The 18090-nt window shown below is 38.8% G+C and overlaps 1 protein-coding gene across 5 annotated transcripts in view; it reads right to left on the reverse strand.

The window, feature by feature from the left end:
- Positions 1 to 18090, reverse strand: part of Itpr (Inositol 1,4,5,-trisphosphate receptor) — a 1013977-nt gene that overhangs the window by 719380 nt on the left and 276507 nt on the right. For all 5 annotated transcript variants that reach the window (XM_067141353.2, XM_067141352.2, XM_067141351.2 and 2 more), the window contains exon 17: positions 3183 to 3327. In XM_067141353.2, coding sequence (XP_066997454.1) covers positions 3183 to 3327 — 145 coding nt within the window. The remainder of the gene's footprint in view (positions 1 to 3182; positions 3328 to 18090) is intronic.

Genomic DNA, 18090 nt, shown 5'->3' on the forward strand with positions numbered 1-18090 from the left:
GAGTCTACATTTAAAATAAACAACTAGGATATTGACCTATTAAATTAACCTATTCCATCAGCGATTAAGTATGGTGCACAGATTATAAATCACCTCCCAGTCAGACTACCCCATGGTTTTAGTGACCACACATCACTATGGTAACATCAGCAAACAAGATGAAAGATCTCTGCTACAGCTCCACATCTGTAAGTCCAGTTTTCAACGCTTGTAATGATGGATATCTTCTTGCATCTCGTTCCACTCGTAAACTGCCTAGACCATGCAGCACTAATAATTAATTGCCTGTAATCCACAAGCTGTGTGATATAATAACCGAGTTGAACAGCTTCTTTCCATTACCTTTTGACCTACTGACCAAGTTCCTTCTTATCCCTCCAAACAAGTTTCTCACTTACATAACATGGGTCAGGTAGATGACTTTCTATCTCCCAAGTTCACGACCAATTTGTGTAGCAACTCCAACTGACGTACTGCTGCACCATACTATTTACAAAGTTCCACTCACATAAAAACATCAAACTCCTTCCTATCTTTCCTCCTCATTAATGTCTAAGCAAATCGAACTGTATGTTCATAGCCGACTAAAGGGTCTCACTGACAAAAACTTTATAAATACTGTATTCTCTGAACAAAGTCAACAGTTTTTCTCTGTAATTAAATTCTCATTTCATGAGTTAACTGTTCTCTAACTCCCATGATAATATCTTGAAATCTAAGTTCCTGCATCTGACTTGAGTTTGTTAATTCAACGACTGAAGTCTCTCCACAACGACACAAATAGGATGTAAAAACTTCATACATGTAGACATACTGAACACATAAGACGACTGGTCCTAAAACCAAAGCGCAAGAGCATTTATTAATTCAAACTCTTGCATCATCTCATCCTCGTTCGGGGCCCCAAATCCAACCTCGTACAATCATTTTTAATTGACACTACAATTTCACTGGGCTGAATTTGCACGCTGATTATGTTCACTTCAAAACTGAGACTTTCACCATCTGGATCAATCAGCTTTGTTCTAGCCCACTTACTTTACATCCAGTAGTGTGTCAGAGTTTCAGAGTTTTAATTGTGCTTCCAGGTTTCTTCCCTGGCTTTGAATATAACTCTCTCAAGGTTGTCCTGGCATGAAATCATGGGTAACCCTCCTTTCTCTCAAAACAGAAAAAAAACCCTTGCTTAATAATCCTCCCAAACAGCTGGCACCATGAGAATCCAGTCAAGTTACCACATATGCCAAAGAATGAAGTATAAAATTATGATTGCTATCATTTCAATGTATTTGTAGTTTATCCATTAATTTGTCATATTAATCGGCTCAATATATATTCATTAAGTTTGTTATTCGCACGATTTTTTCATTTACTACTCATTATTCAAATTCACAAACTTTTCTCTACTTTTTTTGTATTATGTTGCAGGTCATGCTGCAAATGTACAAACTGGAAACATTTTCGCAACATGCACATGGAGGAGACAGTTTTCCGACTTCACAGTCTCCTAATGGTTGGCGATCTATGGCGGGGAAGACTTGGGAGGTGTGGTCCACACGGCAAACATGCTGCCCGCAGCTGTTGCCCCAGGGCAGCATAGTTGTGCAGGTCCAGTGTAGAGGCAATTACATGTAGATACATGACAGACATCACTCCATTCTTCACGAAAACAAAAAGAGATTCTGGATAATAATCAGTTTAAATAGTCTTTGATTAGCTTAACTGTAGACTTTAGTTTATGTAAATTAGGAGACATCTGTCACACTTCATCTAGTTTTAACTTGCTACCTTATATTCTGATCATAGCAATGGAGCTATTACCAATTTTCTTTTAATATTGCTATCATCAAGATATCACGGTGAACAGATTTTGAAGACGGAAAACAGAAACAATCAGATATGAGAGTCAAGTTGAGTTCCACAATGTACATTTACCTCTATCCTCCTCCTTTGATTTTCAAATGAACACTATACCTTCCTCAAATTTGGAAATGGAAGAATGTTTCCAGCATTATTAACAAGAAGACAGTTGCACAAACTATTATACTCAATATAAACACCAACACAAAATACTGTATACTAAAAATTAAAGTCACATTTCCACAACAACTCAGCTGTATGTCTTTGTTCTTGCATTCCTGCTTGCCAGCACAAAATATTAACTGTTCAGAGAACTGTGTTGAATCACCTCTGCAGAAATAGAAACATTCTCAAGAGGAAAACATTATATTTTTTGACAACCAGGACATTTCTGCTTCACAAAAAAGTACTTTGACAAATCTTTTTTTAAAAAAAGGACTTTCCGAATACCATTGGGACCTCTGGTCACCTTGCATGGTATGCACAAATATCTTTTTTTTTTTTTTTTTCATTTTCCTTTCACAAGTTAGCAAGAACAGCAAAGCTTATCATATTTCTTAGGTGGTAGTGATTATACAAAAAGGGTGCAAAAACATCTGCAAGAATGATACCTCCTCGTAGGTTGTTGCAGTAAACCATCCACTCCCTCTTCATACAGCAATGAAACTATCCACCACAAACTATTTAATAGGTGTATTGGTGTGGAATGTGTTGACTTAATAGTATTTACAATGTCAGATAATGACTTAATTCTTATTAATAATACCACATCATAGAATGAATTAAATGTATGACACTGTAAATATTGACGTTGTTCACACTAAAAAGATGTATGTATGTTGGGTATTCAGCCCGAAGGCTGGTTTGATCCTCTGCAGCTCCGCCAACAGCTGTCATAAATAGCCTAGGCATCACTGAAGAAGCGTACTAGGGAAATGAGGAGTGAGGTAGTTTCCCGTAGCTTTCTTCACCGAGTTGCTATTACATATCAGTCTGCCAAGCCCACTGAAATGCATGCACCAACTGACCCTATGAGCGATATTTTCACACCATTCCTAACAGGGACTGGCTGCATAAGGAATGGTGTTACTAGCATCACTCATACCTCAGTCACTCTCATATTGTCAAAGCCAAGGATGAGACTAAGACATGTTAAACAATAGCAACACTGACCAATTAAAGCCTATTAATGAAGGTTACTTTTCACATACTTTCAAAATTTAAGTTCAGATATTTCAAAACCAGGAATGTTAAACAAAAACAAAATAAAGTGAAAAATAACAAAACACCATAATGAAATTAAACAACTGAATAATACTCACAATCAATTTCCCCAGTAGGAATTTTTCCATTGAAGTCATTATCAGATACACAGTCAAGAATGCTTAGTAATGTCTTAGTCAGACGTAATAAATCGTTGAAACTATAGAAGCCAAAGTATATCAACTCTCTTGCCAATTTTACAACCTGAAATGACACAGGATACACTTTCATTTCTGAGCTCGTACTCTGAATACAATGAAAACAAATGGTAAATACTACATATACTGTATAAAAGGCAACGTTAACAGCATAGAAATGTAAAATAGGCTATTTTAGTTAAGGATACACATGAAAACAATGACATCAAGTTTAACCTCATGGCATATAAAAAATTGTCTGAGAATTAAATAATTTGTTTATATTTAGAGATCCCTTTCCAATGAGTACTGGAGTCAAATAACTTTTTGTGTTATCTTTTAGCTCCTTACCATTAGCCAGCTTTTGTGCAGGGAATATGTTAGAAATGGAATGATGACTCTTTCGCCTTGGATAGCAAATCATTCACCACAATTTTCCAATGTACACTACCAGGGCCCTGCTTCGTAAAACTATTAATATTACCTAATAATATTAGAACTCATATTAGGAGGCAGGCATCAATATACATGTTACTGAGTTTTTAAGGAAGACACTGGCTACAATGGTTTGGACATGTTATGAGGATGGATGGAGCGAGAACAGCAAGGAATTACTTTGACAGAGAAGTGAAAGGGGAGAGGCCAGTTGGGAGACCAAGGAGAAGATGAACACAGTGAAATTGGAGGTCAGCAAGAGGAATGCCAAATGGGAGGGCATAGAGGAACAGAAAATATACTTTGACAGGAAGAAGTGGCAAGCGCTTTTACACCACACCTGTGAAACTGGAGCTGGAAAATGATGAAGAATATTAGAACTCATAAAAATAATTATTAGTTAACCAAATTCTGTTTCATAAAGATTTACACATAAATAAAATGTCTTCACTCATAGTATTACAGTAGAAGTCCGTTATAGCGATTACTGCTTATAACGAGAACCCCGTTATGCCGACAATATTTTGATGTCCTTCAAAATTCCTATGTTAAACTGTATATTATCCTTCGGTTACAGCGAGAGCCCTATCACTGACGCATCCGTTATTACGAGCGATTAAGCGCGCGCGATTTTTTCCGTTATCGATATTTATGCACACCAGCCATTATGATGCATGCAATCGATTATCTTCGCATCGTTTCCTCGCTACGTCCACTAGCGAGTTCTCTCGTCGACATTCGAAGGCGATGTCAGAGTCTATTAGTAATACCCGTCGACTGCTCTTCCGTAAAGAAAATTCGAAATGGAAGGGAACATATTTTCTTAATAAATGCGTAAATAACATGTCCGATAACAGTTCTTAACTCATTAAAAATAAAGGCTGACTAAACGATTGCTTAATTTTAATGCTAAATACTGTAATTAAGTAAAAATGAGATACACCTCGAGATATGGCAGAGTGCATAATTGATTTCACAGGTTAGTTTATATTTTCTCGCGTCTGGTTAAATTACGGAAAGTTTATTATCATGTAAATTTATAGCGAGAAAGTTTATAATTTCTCTAGTGGCGCTTGAAGTATGTTTTCATCATATGTATAGTACGGTTAAGTTAGGATAAGTGACGCTGTTTGAATAAGGAAACCGAAACTTTTGCCACAAAATGCGATCGATCATCTATGGTACGGTATGGTTTTCTCATTATGTGCATTTGCGAGCTCTCTCGTCGACATTCGAATGCGATGTTGTAGTCGATCAGTAATACTCAACCAAGACCAACTACAATATCTTGGTCTTGACTCAACGACTGCTATTCTCTAAAGAAAATTCGAATGAAATAGAATAACTAGTTTTCGTAATAAATGCGTAAATAACGTGGCCAATAGCAGTTGTTAACTCGTTAAAAATAACGGCTGAAGTAAACGATTTCTTAAGTTTAATGTTATATACTGAAATTAAGTAAGAATGTGGTAGGCCTACACCTGAAGATATGGCAGAGTACATAACTGATTTCAGAGGATAGTTCATAATTTCTCGCGTCTGGTTACATTTCGGAAAGGCTATTCACATGCAAATTTTTAGCGAGGATAGCTCATTGCTCTACATGCGTATCAAATATGTTTTCATGACACAGTTAGGTTAGGTGACGCCATTTGAAGAAGAAAACTCTGGAGTGATACCGCATTTCTCCGAATCCAAGATGACGTTTTCTTCCTCAGAATCCCATGCGAAAAATTAAGGGTCGTCTTGCATTCGCGGCCTAACAGTAATGAATACCACTGGCAACCCTCGCGGTGTCCACGTTACTTCTTTTCATCCCCGCACGCACCTACAAAATTCGTTGACAATAAGCGACCGCTTCTTTATTATACATCGCTAGCCGTGACAACCGGTTGTACAGTGTCTGTGTTTAACGTCACTGGATCTCGGGAAACAGTGAAGAGAGAATGACATTCTATTAGCCTCTACAAAAACGTTTCTGAAATCTGCAGAATAGCCAAAACATGCGAGCCTTCGAATTCGTAGAAAGGCCACGGCTACACAGTGGCAGAGTTACAATGCGTCTACTGTACCTGACTCTAGTAAAATTAAGTTTTGTAGACAGCAAGAATATTTTCGTGATGGATAATCGTAAAGATACGTGGAACAGGTATTGCCGGCAAATTGTGAACGGGTTCTCGTCGATATTATGCCAATTTTAAGTTAGCGGTAATGGTTATTAAACACTCGGAAATATATAATAATTGTGCAGCCGCAAGAAAATATGGCGTAGGCCTAACTAAGTCAATATTTGGGGTCAGTGCGAAGACAAAGAAAAAAAAAAAAGCATTCAGTGGTCCGCAACAAGGACGCTTTAAAAGAGTCGAAAATGAAATTGTGAGGTATGTGCACGAAAAACGCAAGGGCGGAAAGGCCGTGGCGCAATAAACTCGTTCGTTGACCTTCAACGTCCGCGATTAGGCCTAGCTATCCGCTGAAGTTGGCCAAACCCGGCAAGCGAAACGTGCGTGTAGCGGTAGCCGGTTATATCTAACGCTGAGTAAAAATACCGTAAAAGTTTTTATAGACGGCATGAATATTTTCCTGACGGATCGCCGTATTGTAGAGAAGCATGGAATAGGTATTGCCGGCAAATTTTCAACGGGTTCTCTTCGGTATTATGATGCCAATTTTAAGTTAATGATCATTAAACCCGCGGAAATAAAGAATAATTGTGCAGCCGAAAAAAATGCGGCGTAAGGAACGCCAATGTTCGGCGTCTAAAAATTGTGTAAAAATGCGTACTGTACAACAAAGGTTACAACGCACTTTTTTTAGCATGATTAAAAATTTTGAAGGAAAGAGTGGGGTTCGTCGTGGATTCGGAGAAATACGAAACTGTATTTTTTTTTCAGAATGAAAATAAACACAATTTCAAGTAGTATCGGATTTCGAAAAATAACAAACAAGTCGTAGTGTGGATATCATCCGCGGAAATGCAAGTTTTGAACAAACTGATTGCCGTTTCATACCGATTTTAATGTGTATGGGGGGTTTTCCGAATTTTATTAAAAATCGGATATAACGACAATCCGTTATAGCGAGTAAATTTTTCGCTGTTGTGAATTCTCGCTATAACGGACTTCTACTGTAGTTCATTAGTCAGCTGATACAAATGGAGGTTAGAATTGGTTTGTTGCATATGTTCTTGGTTTGTGTTTATTCCTAGCAGTAGGCTAGTGCTTGACTACAACCAACTATTAATCCATATATGTTTGATAGGCTCGCTTGATATTTTCGTTGTTGTGACTTTGATACATATGGGAATGAGTAAAAGTAGTGAAAATAACATAACAGAAGAAAGTTTATTTGCAGAAAGTGCTCGAGTTAAAGCGTCAACACACACTATAACCCTCCTTGTTCTCTTTATTTTATGTGCTCTTAAATCGCTGTTGAGATGAACTAGCTAAAATCATGGTTTACTGCTGGTATATGCCAAGATTGTCCGGCTCCATGGCTAAATGGTTAGCGTGCTGGCCTTTGGCCACAGGAGTCCCGGGTTCGATTCCCGGCAGGGTTGGAAATTTTAACTATAATTGGTTAATTCTGTTGGCACTGGGGCTGGGTGTATGTTGTCTTCATCATCATTTCATCCTCATCACGACGTGCAGGTCGCCTACGGGAGTCGAATCAAAAGACCTGCATCTGGCGAGCCAAACTTGTCCTCGGGCACTCCCGGCACTAAAAGCCATACACCATTTCATTTTTTATGCCAAGATTTTAAAAGATAGATGGAGTCTCCGAACAGAATTGCACCAGGAAAAGGTTTCCAACCATTAGCCATCTTACTGTTCAAGTCACATAGCCTTAGAACCCTACCTAGCCAATTCGCACAAACATAGCAGAATTCTAAATTTGGTCCACATACGAGCATTACGCTCAAGGAATGTTTCCCGTATCGATCAACAAATGCTGGTCCATTAAGTTCTCCGCAAACTAAAGGAGTACCGTCAAGTTCAGCGAATGTGGCAAATACTTCACCATAGTCAGCACACCAACACAGAACATCCTGAAGAAGGGTGTCGTCTATTGGAGTCACAACTCTGCAGACTGTCACTTTTGAAATACTATACTTATCACAAACATAATGATACTGTGTATCACTACCAAACCCTGGAGTGAAGGTGCTGTTTTGAGGTTAATGCTTCATTCCTTGCAGTGGGACATTCTACTACCAATCCTATCAAGCATACACTCAAAAGTTCTGTAACCTAACCTAAATCTCTCATTGTATTCATAGGTTTGTTAGATACCAGTACAGGCTGTTTTTGAACTAAAATTCAATAGACGGTCAATACCTAAGCTTGCTCCTCATCACTATTTGAATCAGAGCCTAACATTTTACTGATCTTCATGATTTTTAGCCAAAATATTAAAATACCGTTCATTCTCGTTTCACTAATAATATGGATTATAAGTCAAAATACACCTGTGCAAATATTCCCAATAACATGAGTAACTTTTATTGTCTATGAAACAATTTACTCATATTATTAGGAATATCTATTAATAATTTTGACTCTAAAGTAATTACTAATATTATTACCTAATAACTCTATGATACACAATAGTAATAATATTAGTTAATATTATTGGTTTCTTACTAATAATATTGGTTTAAAATGTTTTATGAAACAGAACCCAGGTCAAAAGTATCTTGATAACCCTGTGTAAATGTAACTTAAAAGCTTTTCAGTCAGTCAAACACCCAAGTTCAATATAATATAACACTACAACATACCTGTAAAAAATACACATTATTAAACAAAGAATGACATGTTTCCTTCTACAAGAACATCCTAAGATTCTATTAAATCACTTTAAATCATGCATATATATGTACAATATTGTTTATGTTACATAAACTCATCAATGATTAAGAGTTTGGTGATAATATGAACAAGTATTAACAAATAATGATTGTATTAGTATTCAACTGTCACTGTTTCAACTCACTGAAATGTTTCTGTACTCATCTAAGCTACTAGAGAGTAGTACATTGTCTTCAAACACCATTTCCAGACTGTGGTCATAGAGGGGCTCTGAGTGGAATGTTTCTGTGGGCATTGCACTCTGTTCCGTGTAGTGGGCAGGGGAAGTAGGGGGGTGTTGTTGATCCTGCCTTCTGTCCATTGGAGAGGGGAGAGGGTCATTTTGCTTCTTCATTTTAAAATGTATCTTTTGTATTATGGAGTAAATTTAAGTTAACGATTTTGGTTAAATAAAGTATGGAATTGAATTAAGAGAGTATTTTGTAAGATGTTATTTTTGTTGATAAATGATAATCTAAAAGACTGTCTCAAGTGGTGAAAGATGGTGCGTAAATTCAGAAAACTTACTACAGGTAAAAATATCTTAACCCACATTTATTAACTAAGTCAACACTGGAAAGTATTGCCTCCTCCTTAACAAACCCCTATATAATGGGGAACAGAACTCTAAGATTTCACGAGAGGTGGGCCCGCCAGTATAAAAGGAGGCAGGGTGTATTGTGTTGCCAGTAGAGAAGCAGTAACAGCAGAATGGGTCAGCTCAGCGAATTCAAACGTGGACTAGTAACTGGATGTCACCTGAGTAACAAATCCATCAAGGACATTTCAAACCTTCTAAAGCTGCCTGTGTTGACCATTGGTGATGTGATTGTGAAATGGAAACGCGAAGGAACAAATGCAGCTATGCCAAGACCAGTCAGCCCTCATTTGATGAAATGGCATATGGCTTTTAGTTCTGGGAGTGTCCGAGGACAAGTTTGGCTCGCCAGGTGCAGGTCTTTTAGAACTGACACCTGTAGGCAACCTGCGCATCATGATGAGGATGAAATAATGATGAAGACGACACATACACCCAGCCCCCGTGCCAGCGGAATTAACCAATTATGGTTAAAATTCCCGACCCTGCCGGGAATCGGACCCGGGACCCCTGTGACTAAAGGCCAGCACACTAACCATTTAGCCATGGAGTTGGACCCCTCATTCGATGATGGACAGGGACTGTCCAGCATTGCAGAGGATGGTTGTAAAAAATTGCAAGAAATCATCAGAAGGAATCACTCGTGAGTTTCAAAGTATTCCCAGCCAGCACAATGACTGTGTGTCAGGAGTTAAAACGAATGGGATACAATGGTCAAGTTGCTGCTCATAAACGAAACATTTCTGTAGTCAATGCCAAGCGACACTTCAGGTGATGTAAACAGCGACACCACTGGACAGTGGATGACTGCAAATGAGTGATTTGGAATGATGAATCACACTATACCCTGCAGCAATCTGATGGAAGGGTTTGGGTTTGGCGAATGTCTGGAGAATGTTACCTGCAATCATGTGGATTGCCAACAGTGAAGGAGGAGGTGGTGTTATGGTATGGGGTGTTTTACATGGTTAGGATGTAGTCCCCTTATTGTACTTAAGAAAATTCTAAATGCAGAAAGGATATGAACACATTTTAAACCATTGTGTACTGCATACAGTAGAGGATCAGTTCAGAAACAATGATTGATTGTATCAGAATGACAATGCATCCTGTCATTAAGCTGAGTCTATGAGGTAATGGTTTGTGGACAATAACATTCCTGAAATTGACTGGCCTACCAAGAGACCCTACCTGAACCCAATGGAATACTGTTGTGATGAGTTAGAACATCGACTTTGTTCCAGACTCCAGCGTCACTACCTTCTCTGGTTTCAGATCTTGAGAAAGAACGGGCTGCCATTCCTCCACAGACATTCAGACACCTCAATGAAATTGTCCCCAGCAGAGTTAAGGCCATCATAAAGGTGAAGGGTGGACCCACTCTATAATAATGTCCAATAATAGGGAACGTGACATGGGTAAAATCTAAATGCAATCTCAGATAGGTGTCCAGATACTTTTGATAAGGTAGTGTATTGTCAGGTGTCTCTGGGCCCTCTGCGCCATTTATATTAAGAATAAATTATAGTAGCTAATTCTTTCCCTTTCTTCAGATGTCTGGAAAACACTTCATCTACAAGCATTCATTCCATCACCAAGATGAACAAATGTTAGAAGCAGCGTAAACACTAAAGAAATGGCCTTTAGATAATAATATGGTCTGTAAACAAACAAATAAATGCTACCAGAGATTCTTATATTAATCAAGAGGAAAACAATAAAAATAAATCAATATAGGCAGAAGCACATCTCTTCTTCAAATAATTATTCATATCTTGGAAAAGTACTACTTCATGGATAAAATATTCAATATGCCTGCTGTTTTATTTCATTACATCTCAGAAATGCAGCCTAACATTGATAACAGCACTTCAATACACACTTTCAAATAATGTACAGTATACCAAGATCTGAGATCTAATTTGCAATATATTTTCTCATTTCCCCTAACCTGGCAGGATGCACGCTCTCTGTCAAGACACAAGGATGCACAATGGATGAATATTACCCAAAAGCAAAAAATCCTCCTTAATTCTAAATTGTAATCTTAAGTCTAAATTGTAATGATTGAAAACCAAGTAAATGATGATAAATTTATGTACTAAATCAATTGAAATAATTTCAGAGTAATTATAGCGATGTGCAACTTGTGATAAGAGTAATGGATATTGAAATATTCATGTTCTCAGTATTCTTACACATACACTGGCATCACTCAGCCTTTTATATTAGACACATATTTTCTGTACCAAAGAGTGACATACGATAAACACCCATTGGGTACACAGGGAAGAGCAGAGGGTAGGAACTACAGAGGATGTTCAAAGATCAGACTATGGGTCAATTACTTCCTATTGGTCGTTCACTTGTTCTACACAGTCTCCACACACAGGCTTCACAGGTTCCTGGCGAATTAATTTTTTGAACATTACACAACATGTTGTGGTTTTTCTGTCCTTTTTACATTCACAGCCTTCGCAAATTTCTACTTGACACTTTCCGCCACAGTCTTCACAAATTTCTGCTTGACGCTTTCCGAAGTCTGTACTTTTTCTTTCCTCAGTTTTTCCAGAAAGCCACTGTATACAATTTCGGCGATTTGTTGGGAAAGTCGGTGTTTTACTTCTCGATGCCAAATGTGCGGTCCAAGGATAGCATTTTCAAGAAATTTTGACAGAATGTAGGCCCAGAGCTGAGCACTGATAACAACAATATTCAGAATGCTGAACAATACTGTTAGTGGCCATCGAGATGTTATTCGAGAGACTGTGTAAGTGGCACATGTTTCGTCAACCGTGTTCTACAAACTCTTTAGTAACATTGTACTATGTCATGGCATCTCACTCTTCATTAACGTGAGATGCTTCCCCTTCTCTGTCTGTATTTATCTTCTATTTCACATATGTTTAATTCCCTCCTCCCCCCCCCCCCACCATGGCACTACAGCCCTTGAAGGGCCTTGGCCTACCAAGGGGCCGCTGCTCAGCCCGAAGGCCTGCAGATTATGAGGTGTCGTGTGGTCAGCACGACGAATCCTCTCGGCCGTTAGTCTTAGCTTTCAAGACCGGGTCCGCTATCTCACTGTCAGATAGCTCCTCAATTCTAATCACGTAGGCTGAGTGGACTCGGACCAGCCCTCAGGTCCAGGTAAAAATCCCTGACCTGGCCAGGAATCGAACCTGGGGCCTCCGGGTATGAGGCAGGCACACTACCCCTACACCACAGGGCTGGCATCATATGTTTAATTAATGTTATGAAATCTTTGCCTTCTTTCTGTTCTGGCAATCTTACACTTGATAGTTTATCATAGTGTCACAAGATGGCAATAGTGTCCACCCTCGTACCTTTGGCTTATCTACCTCCTTGATTTTAAGTGTCTTAATGATATTTTTTCTTTGAACTTTGGAGAAAAGTAAAATGGTGTCCAGAAACATAATGCAGGCTTTCTTACTATATTACAATATTCATAATAGATTCAAATGATGTTATGCTGAAGATCCGTGCAAAATTTATAATTCTTTATTGTTACTGAACTTGGTAAGTTTGTGGCTCCATGTCCACTTTATCTTAATTAATCCTGTGCCTTTTTATCATGGTCGTACTTTGGTTACTGTTCGACTGAACATTTATGCTTTGAAGGTATTGCCATATTATTTCCCCCTTTGCTTGGGTTTTTGCCTATTTTCGACGTCTTGCAACATTATACTGTACGTGTGTTTCTTACCTTATTTCCCACCTTATTTATATGTATCACTTCAATGTTGTGGCACCATTCGATCTACTCCAATATTGTTGGTGTGATTAACATCTTCGTTTATATGTGCCTGTTATCTTGGATCTCTTGTGAGGGATTTCGTCGATGTCTTATGCTTGGCCCATCTTAAGGTCACTAAGTCTGCTTTGTGAATGCCTACGTGGCATTTATCATCAAAGCTGTTTTCTTGAGAAGTTGTGGTGGTTATGTACGTCATGGTTTGGTACATATCTAGTCTCGTAATTTGGGACAATCTACGGTATTACCCCAGTATTATCATATTGAGTGACTTTGCATTTTAGTGCATTTCGACATGGCACTTTGAATCTGTAAGATCCCCGATTTTGTATGTTTGTCATGCAGCTGAGTGGAATAGATCATATTTTGATACAAATAGTTTTTGTTTTACTCCGGATTAATGTTTAATTTTACTGACCCGTCCTTAACACAGTCACGCCCATCATCTGAGCGGCTATTTAAAGGGCTGGTCCAGCTATTCCAGCTGTTAGTGGCAGAGCAAACAACAACACCGAATTCTTTTCACAATAAGTTCTAAACTAAACAAGATATGGAAACAAAATTTTGCACATACCTTAATGAAGTCCTCTAGTATCTCTGTAGGGTGTGTTAGGTAATGTCACACTTTCCTGGGTAAATGGGAACACCACACTTTCCACAAAAATAGCAGGTTTCACTAATTATTTTATTTTTGAAGCACACTTTGCATCTTCTTCAGGGGAACTAGACTATATCTGATGGTGGAAACTTCAAGAGAATATGCTCTTTTCTCTTCCCATCTAACCTAAATGATGGATCCTTGGCCGGTGCCCTTTTTGGCATCAAAATCGCGGGACGTTGACTTGGAGCTGATGAAGTAGATGGAGCTGAGATTTTGGAGAGAGGTGACTGTACTTTTATGTCGTGTTCACTTTTCCCCGCCCCGTTTGAGAATTTTCTGGTGTTCCTTTAGATCTTTTGGTACACTCCTATTTGACCGTATTGTTCCACATACGGCAGTGTTCTGTTCCCGTAATTGTTTCGCGAGTCCAACGCTATTTGTAATAATTGTCCATATAAAGTGTATACCCCTGGCCAAGATAATTTTCAAGCTGCTGAAAAACTGTGCTTTGTAAATTCGCATCATTTGCATCATTTATATTGTCCCTACATGCCATAGTTACACTTCAGAATGCGATTATACACACGCTTGTGGAATCACAAACCAACTACGCAGCTAGTTGTGCCAGCGCTAGGCTACCTTCAGAAACAAAACAAAGAAAGTGCATTGGGAGGGAAAATCGCCATGGCCATGTGGTTTTTGGTGAGTAGAAGCATTCATAAGTATATTACTTTAATCTATCTCGCACATATTTGTGACCAAAATAGATCCCAGCTGCGTAGGAACGGCTCCAGTTCAAGGTTGCGCTTATCCGGGCTACCTCGGATACAATCCACAGCATGGTCACGCGCTATAGGCAATAACTCAGATACAGGCGTGAATGTGTTAACATACCATTTATGTCTTGCCATTATGCGACCCAGCGGTAAAATTATCCATTTACTTTCAGGCTCTTTTGGAGATAGCCATTTTATTTTTCTGCGCAAATCCTTATACATGCAGTTTTGATGCAGTTTTGCTCTATTTTATTGTCTTCTTTGCCTTAAGTCATTATTGAGGAGCTTTTTTTTTTTTCTTTGCAGGTTCTGTACCTTCTGTGGTTCGTTATATTTTTTTTGGAATAATACTCAAAGATATAGTCTCCGAGATAAAACTGGATGTTACGACAATAGTTTTTCTCCCTTAAAAGAATGAGTGGGAGCCCTAGCCCATCTCTGGTACTGAAGTACACAAATTGTATTATCCCATGAAGGTCGCTAGGAAGACGATATGTTGACAACCTTCAAACACAACCATTTGTGAATACTCTCCAAAAGAATTTATGATGTGCTTTTTTTTCCTTTTTATGAATTTATTTATCTTTCAATTGAACCTTTGATTTTTAATAAACTTATGTCCACATGTCCACAGCAAGCGAATGGTAGGCCTAAGCCCAGCGTTACGTGATTATGAAGGAGCAGTAGAACACTAGACGTTCAAAATACTCTGGTATGTCTTGTTCGTGATAACACTAAAATAGTTGAATTTTGCAATTAATGCTTACCTGTCTCATATTACTGTTAATGCCCTGAGGGGAATAAATTGAATTTTTTTCATATTCATTTTTTACATAGTATTCCCCACCCCCCTACTCTTTATAATAATAATGTTATTGGCTTTAAGCCCCACTAACTATTTCTTTGGCTTTCGGAGATGCAGAGGTGCCAGAATTTAGTCCCACAGGAGTTCTTTTACGTGCCAGTAAATCTAACGACATGAAGCTGACATATCTGAGCACCTTCAAATACCACCGGACTGAGTCAGGATTGAACCTGCCAAGTTGGGGTCAGAAGGCCAGCGCCTCAACCGTCTGAGCCACTCAGCCCGGCCCACCTACTCATTCCTGGCACCAGGCTGACGAAAATTTCTGGGGAGAACACTGCAATGCAGTTTTAGCAAGAAAATTTTGGAACGTCAGAGCTCTGTTCAGGGTTACACCACGGTATTTTTGGTGGGCTACTGAACTTTGCAGTGCCTAGAGGACCATACCTTGGAATAAACCGAGCTCATGTCAAGTGATCTGAAAGGTTGAAACAGCACAGTTCTGTCTATGTCACATTTGGTTGAAGCCGTCGTCTTCTGATAATTATGAAGTTTGTCGACGCTAGATGTTCGATGCTCTTCGCATAACTCTTAAGAATCATAAGTTATGAATTACATTATGGTCCGTATTGACAATTGATCACTATCAAAGGGTAGAGAAGGGTCCACCTATTCAATGCTATTACCTATTCAATACCACAGCAGTTTTGATGTGTCATTTGATTTCAATTTTGGATGTGTTGTTCGGACTTCATCAATGTTTTAAATTTGGATTGAAAATTGAGAGATAGCAGTTTGATTACTTTATTATTGGTTATATGTGAGCATATGTTTTTTCTGATTGGATCGTGGCTGAAGTTGACCCAGAGTATATGGAATCGAAACTAGTCCCAATTATATAGGACACTACACAAGCTAACTCTTAAGAATCCACACTGGTATTACTCTTGTAAAGCAAAGTTAGCCTGAAAGCAGAGCAAGAATAATTTGGTCTGACAAAGGAGCCTCCAATCTTCTCAGTCAGCTTGTATTACTAAGCAACCATCCCCTATAACGATATGAGAACAATGGTAATAGGAGTAGGGGGATCCTAAAACCAAGTGGTATCATCAAAGGCTTTTCACCAAGGTGGTTGTGCTTCAAATTCAGGCCAATGCAAGTATTACAGTAAAACCTCCCTATAACGGACACCTTCGGGACCGAAAGAAATGTCCGTTATGAAGGGGTGTCCGCCCGCGAGAGGTTATGAAATCGGTACCATTGAACATAAGTTGGAACACAATAACCCATGTATTGTATGTGTTAACAATTCTCGCAAATGTACCTTTAATTGTATACTGTATACAGTATTGTACAATATACTGCTCTGTACTCACATGAGAAAGTTGTAGATGGGCTGCTGCAGCTGCGATGCACTGTATTAAAGAGACAAACACACTTCTATGGAAACCTCTATTGAGCACACGGTACACTATTACCGTTCACCATGTTAAAATTAAGAAGAACGTATGAGTTTTTGAAACTCAATCTCTAGCACAGTACAGTAAAACATTAGCACTTGAAAAAATCCTTAATGTTCGTTTGTTTTGTCCATTTCGGTTTAGCAATGATGTTTCCACTATGTGCAATTAAATCCTGGGTCAAATTTACATCTATTTCATCGTTTTGTTTATAATAAAATTCTTTCAGTCGCTTAACAAAGCCGAGAGCCTCACTGTACGAGGTTATTGGCAGCACATTCATTTCCGTATTTTCTTCAAAGTTGTCATTAGCATCACCTTCATTCCCGCTTTCGTGTCTCCACTCTCACACTCAGTTGGAATATCCGAATCAATTTCGTTATAGGTGTTCACTTGTGCACTGTAACCTGCTGCATTAATCAACTCTTGTGTTGTTTCCATGCTGTCACGAAGGGTATCCGATTCTATTTCGGGATGTCCACCCACTAGCGGGAAACCCAGCTTTCAGAAAGCAGTTACGAATTGTTGAGGCCGTGACGTTTTTCCATGCATTGGTTGTCCATGAAATTGCTTGGAGAACATTCAGCCCCTTTGTCAGTGTTTGAAGGGTTACTTCATTCCCGTTAAGTTCTGATACTGTGTGCTTCATCACTAACTGTCTGTACATAACCTTGCAGTTCTGGATAACTCCTTGGTCAGGTGGCTGAGAAACTGATGTTACATTTGGTGGGAGAAAGGCGACCTTCACATTTTGAAACTTAACCGTATTCGGATGCGATGCTGCATTATCGAGGAATAATAACAATTTTTGCTCCTGGCGTATCATTTTTCTGTCCAATTGTTCTAGCCACTCTGTCATTATTTCTCTGGTCATCCATACTTTCTTATTCGCTTTCCATTCAATGCCAAACTTCGTAACGTCCATATTTTTAAAACACCTTGGTTTTGCAGCTTTACCTATCACAAGGGGCTCCTCCCGTTCTCCACTCATACTTGCACATAACAATACCGTAAGACGTTCTTTCGTAACTTTTCCACCAGTAAAACAATTTCCTTTGAAGCACAAAGTTTTGTTGGGTAAAGCACGGAAAAATAATCCAGTTTCATCGGCATTCAAAATATTTTCCGGAGCATACCCGTCTATGATTGAAAGTGTTTTTTCTTGCTAGGTGTCAACAATCTCCATATTAACACTGGATGATTCTCCGCAAATCACTCTGAAGTTGATACCATGTCGCTTTCTGAATCTTTCTAGCCAGCTATTCGAGGCTTTGAAATCTCCAATTCCTAATTCTGTCGCGAATTCTAACGCTTTTGCTTGTATCATTGGTCCTGACACAGGGACATTCTGACTTCTTATTTTAGCGAACCACTCTAGCGTTGCCTTGTCAATGAGAGCTCCATTACCACTTTGAAACAGTTTATTGCGCTGTTCGTTGTCATTTAAATGCCATTCCTTTACTTGTTCCTCTTGCTTTTTCACTATTTCAGCTGCCTGTGTCTTTCCAGTCTTAAACACTTCGGACAGTTTAT

Source organism: Anabrus simplex, chromosome 2 (assembly GCF_040414725.1).
Source record: "Anabrus simplex isolate iqAnaSimp1 chromosome 2, ASM4041472v1, whole genome shotgun sequence".
Lineage (NCBI taxonomy): Eukaryota > Metazoa > Arthropoda > Insecta > Orthoptera > Tettigoniidae > Anabrus > Anabrus simplex.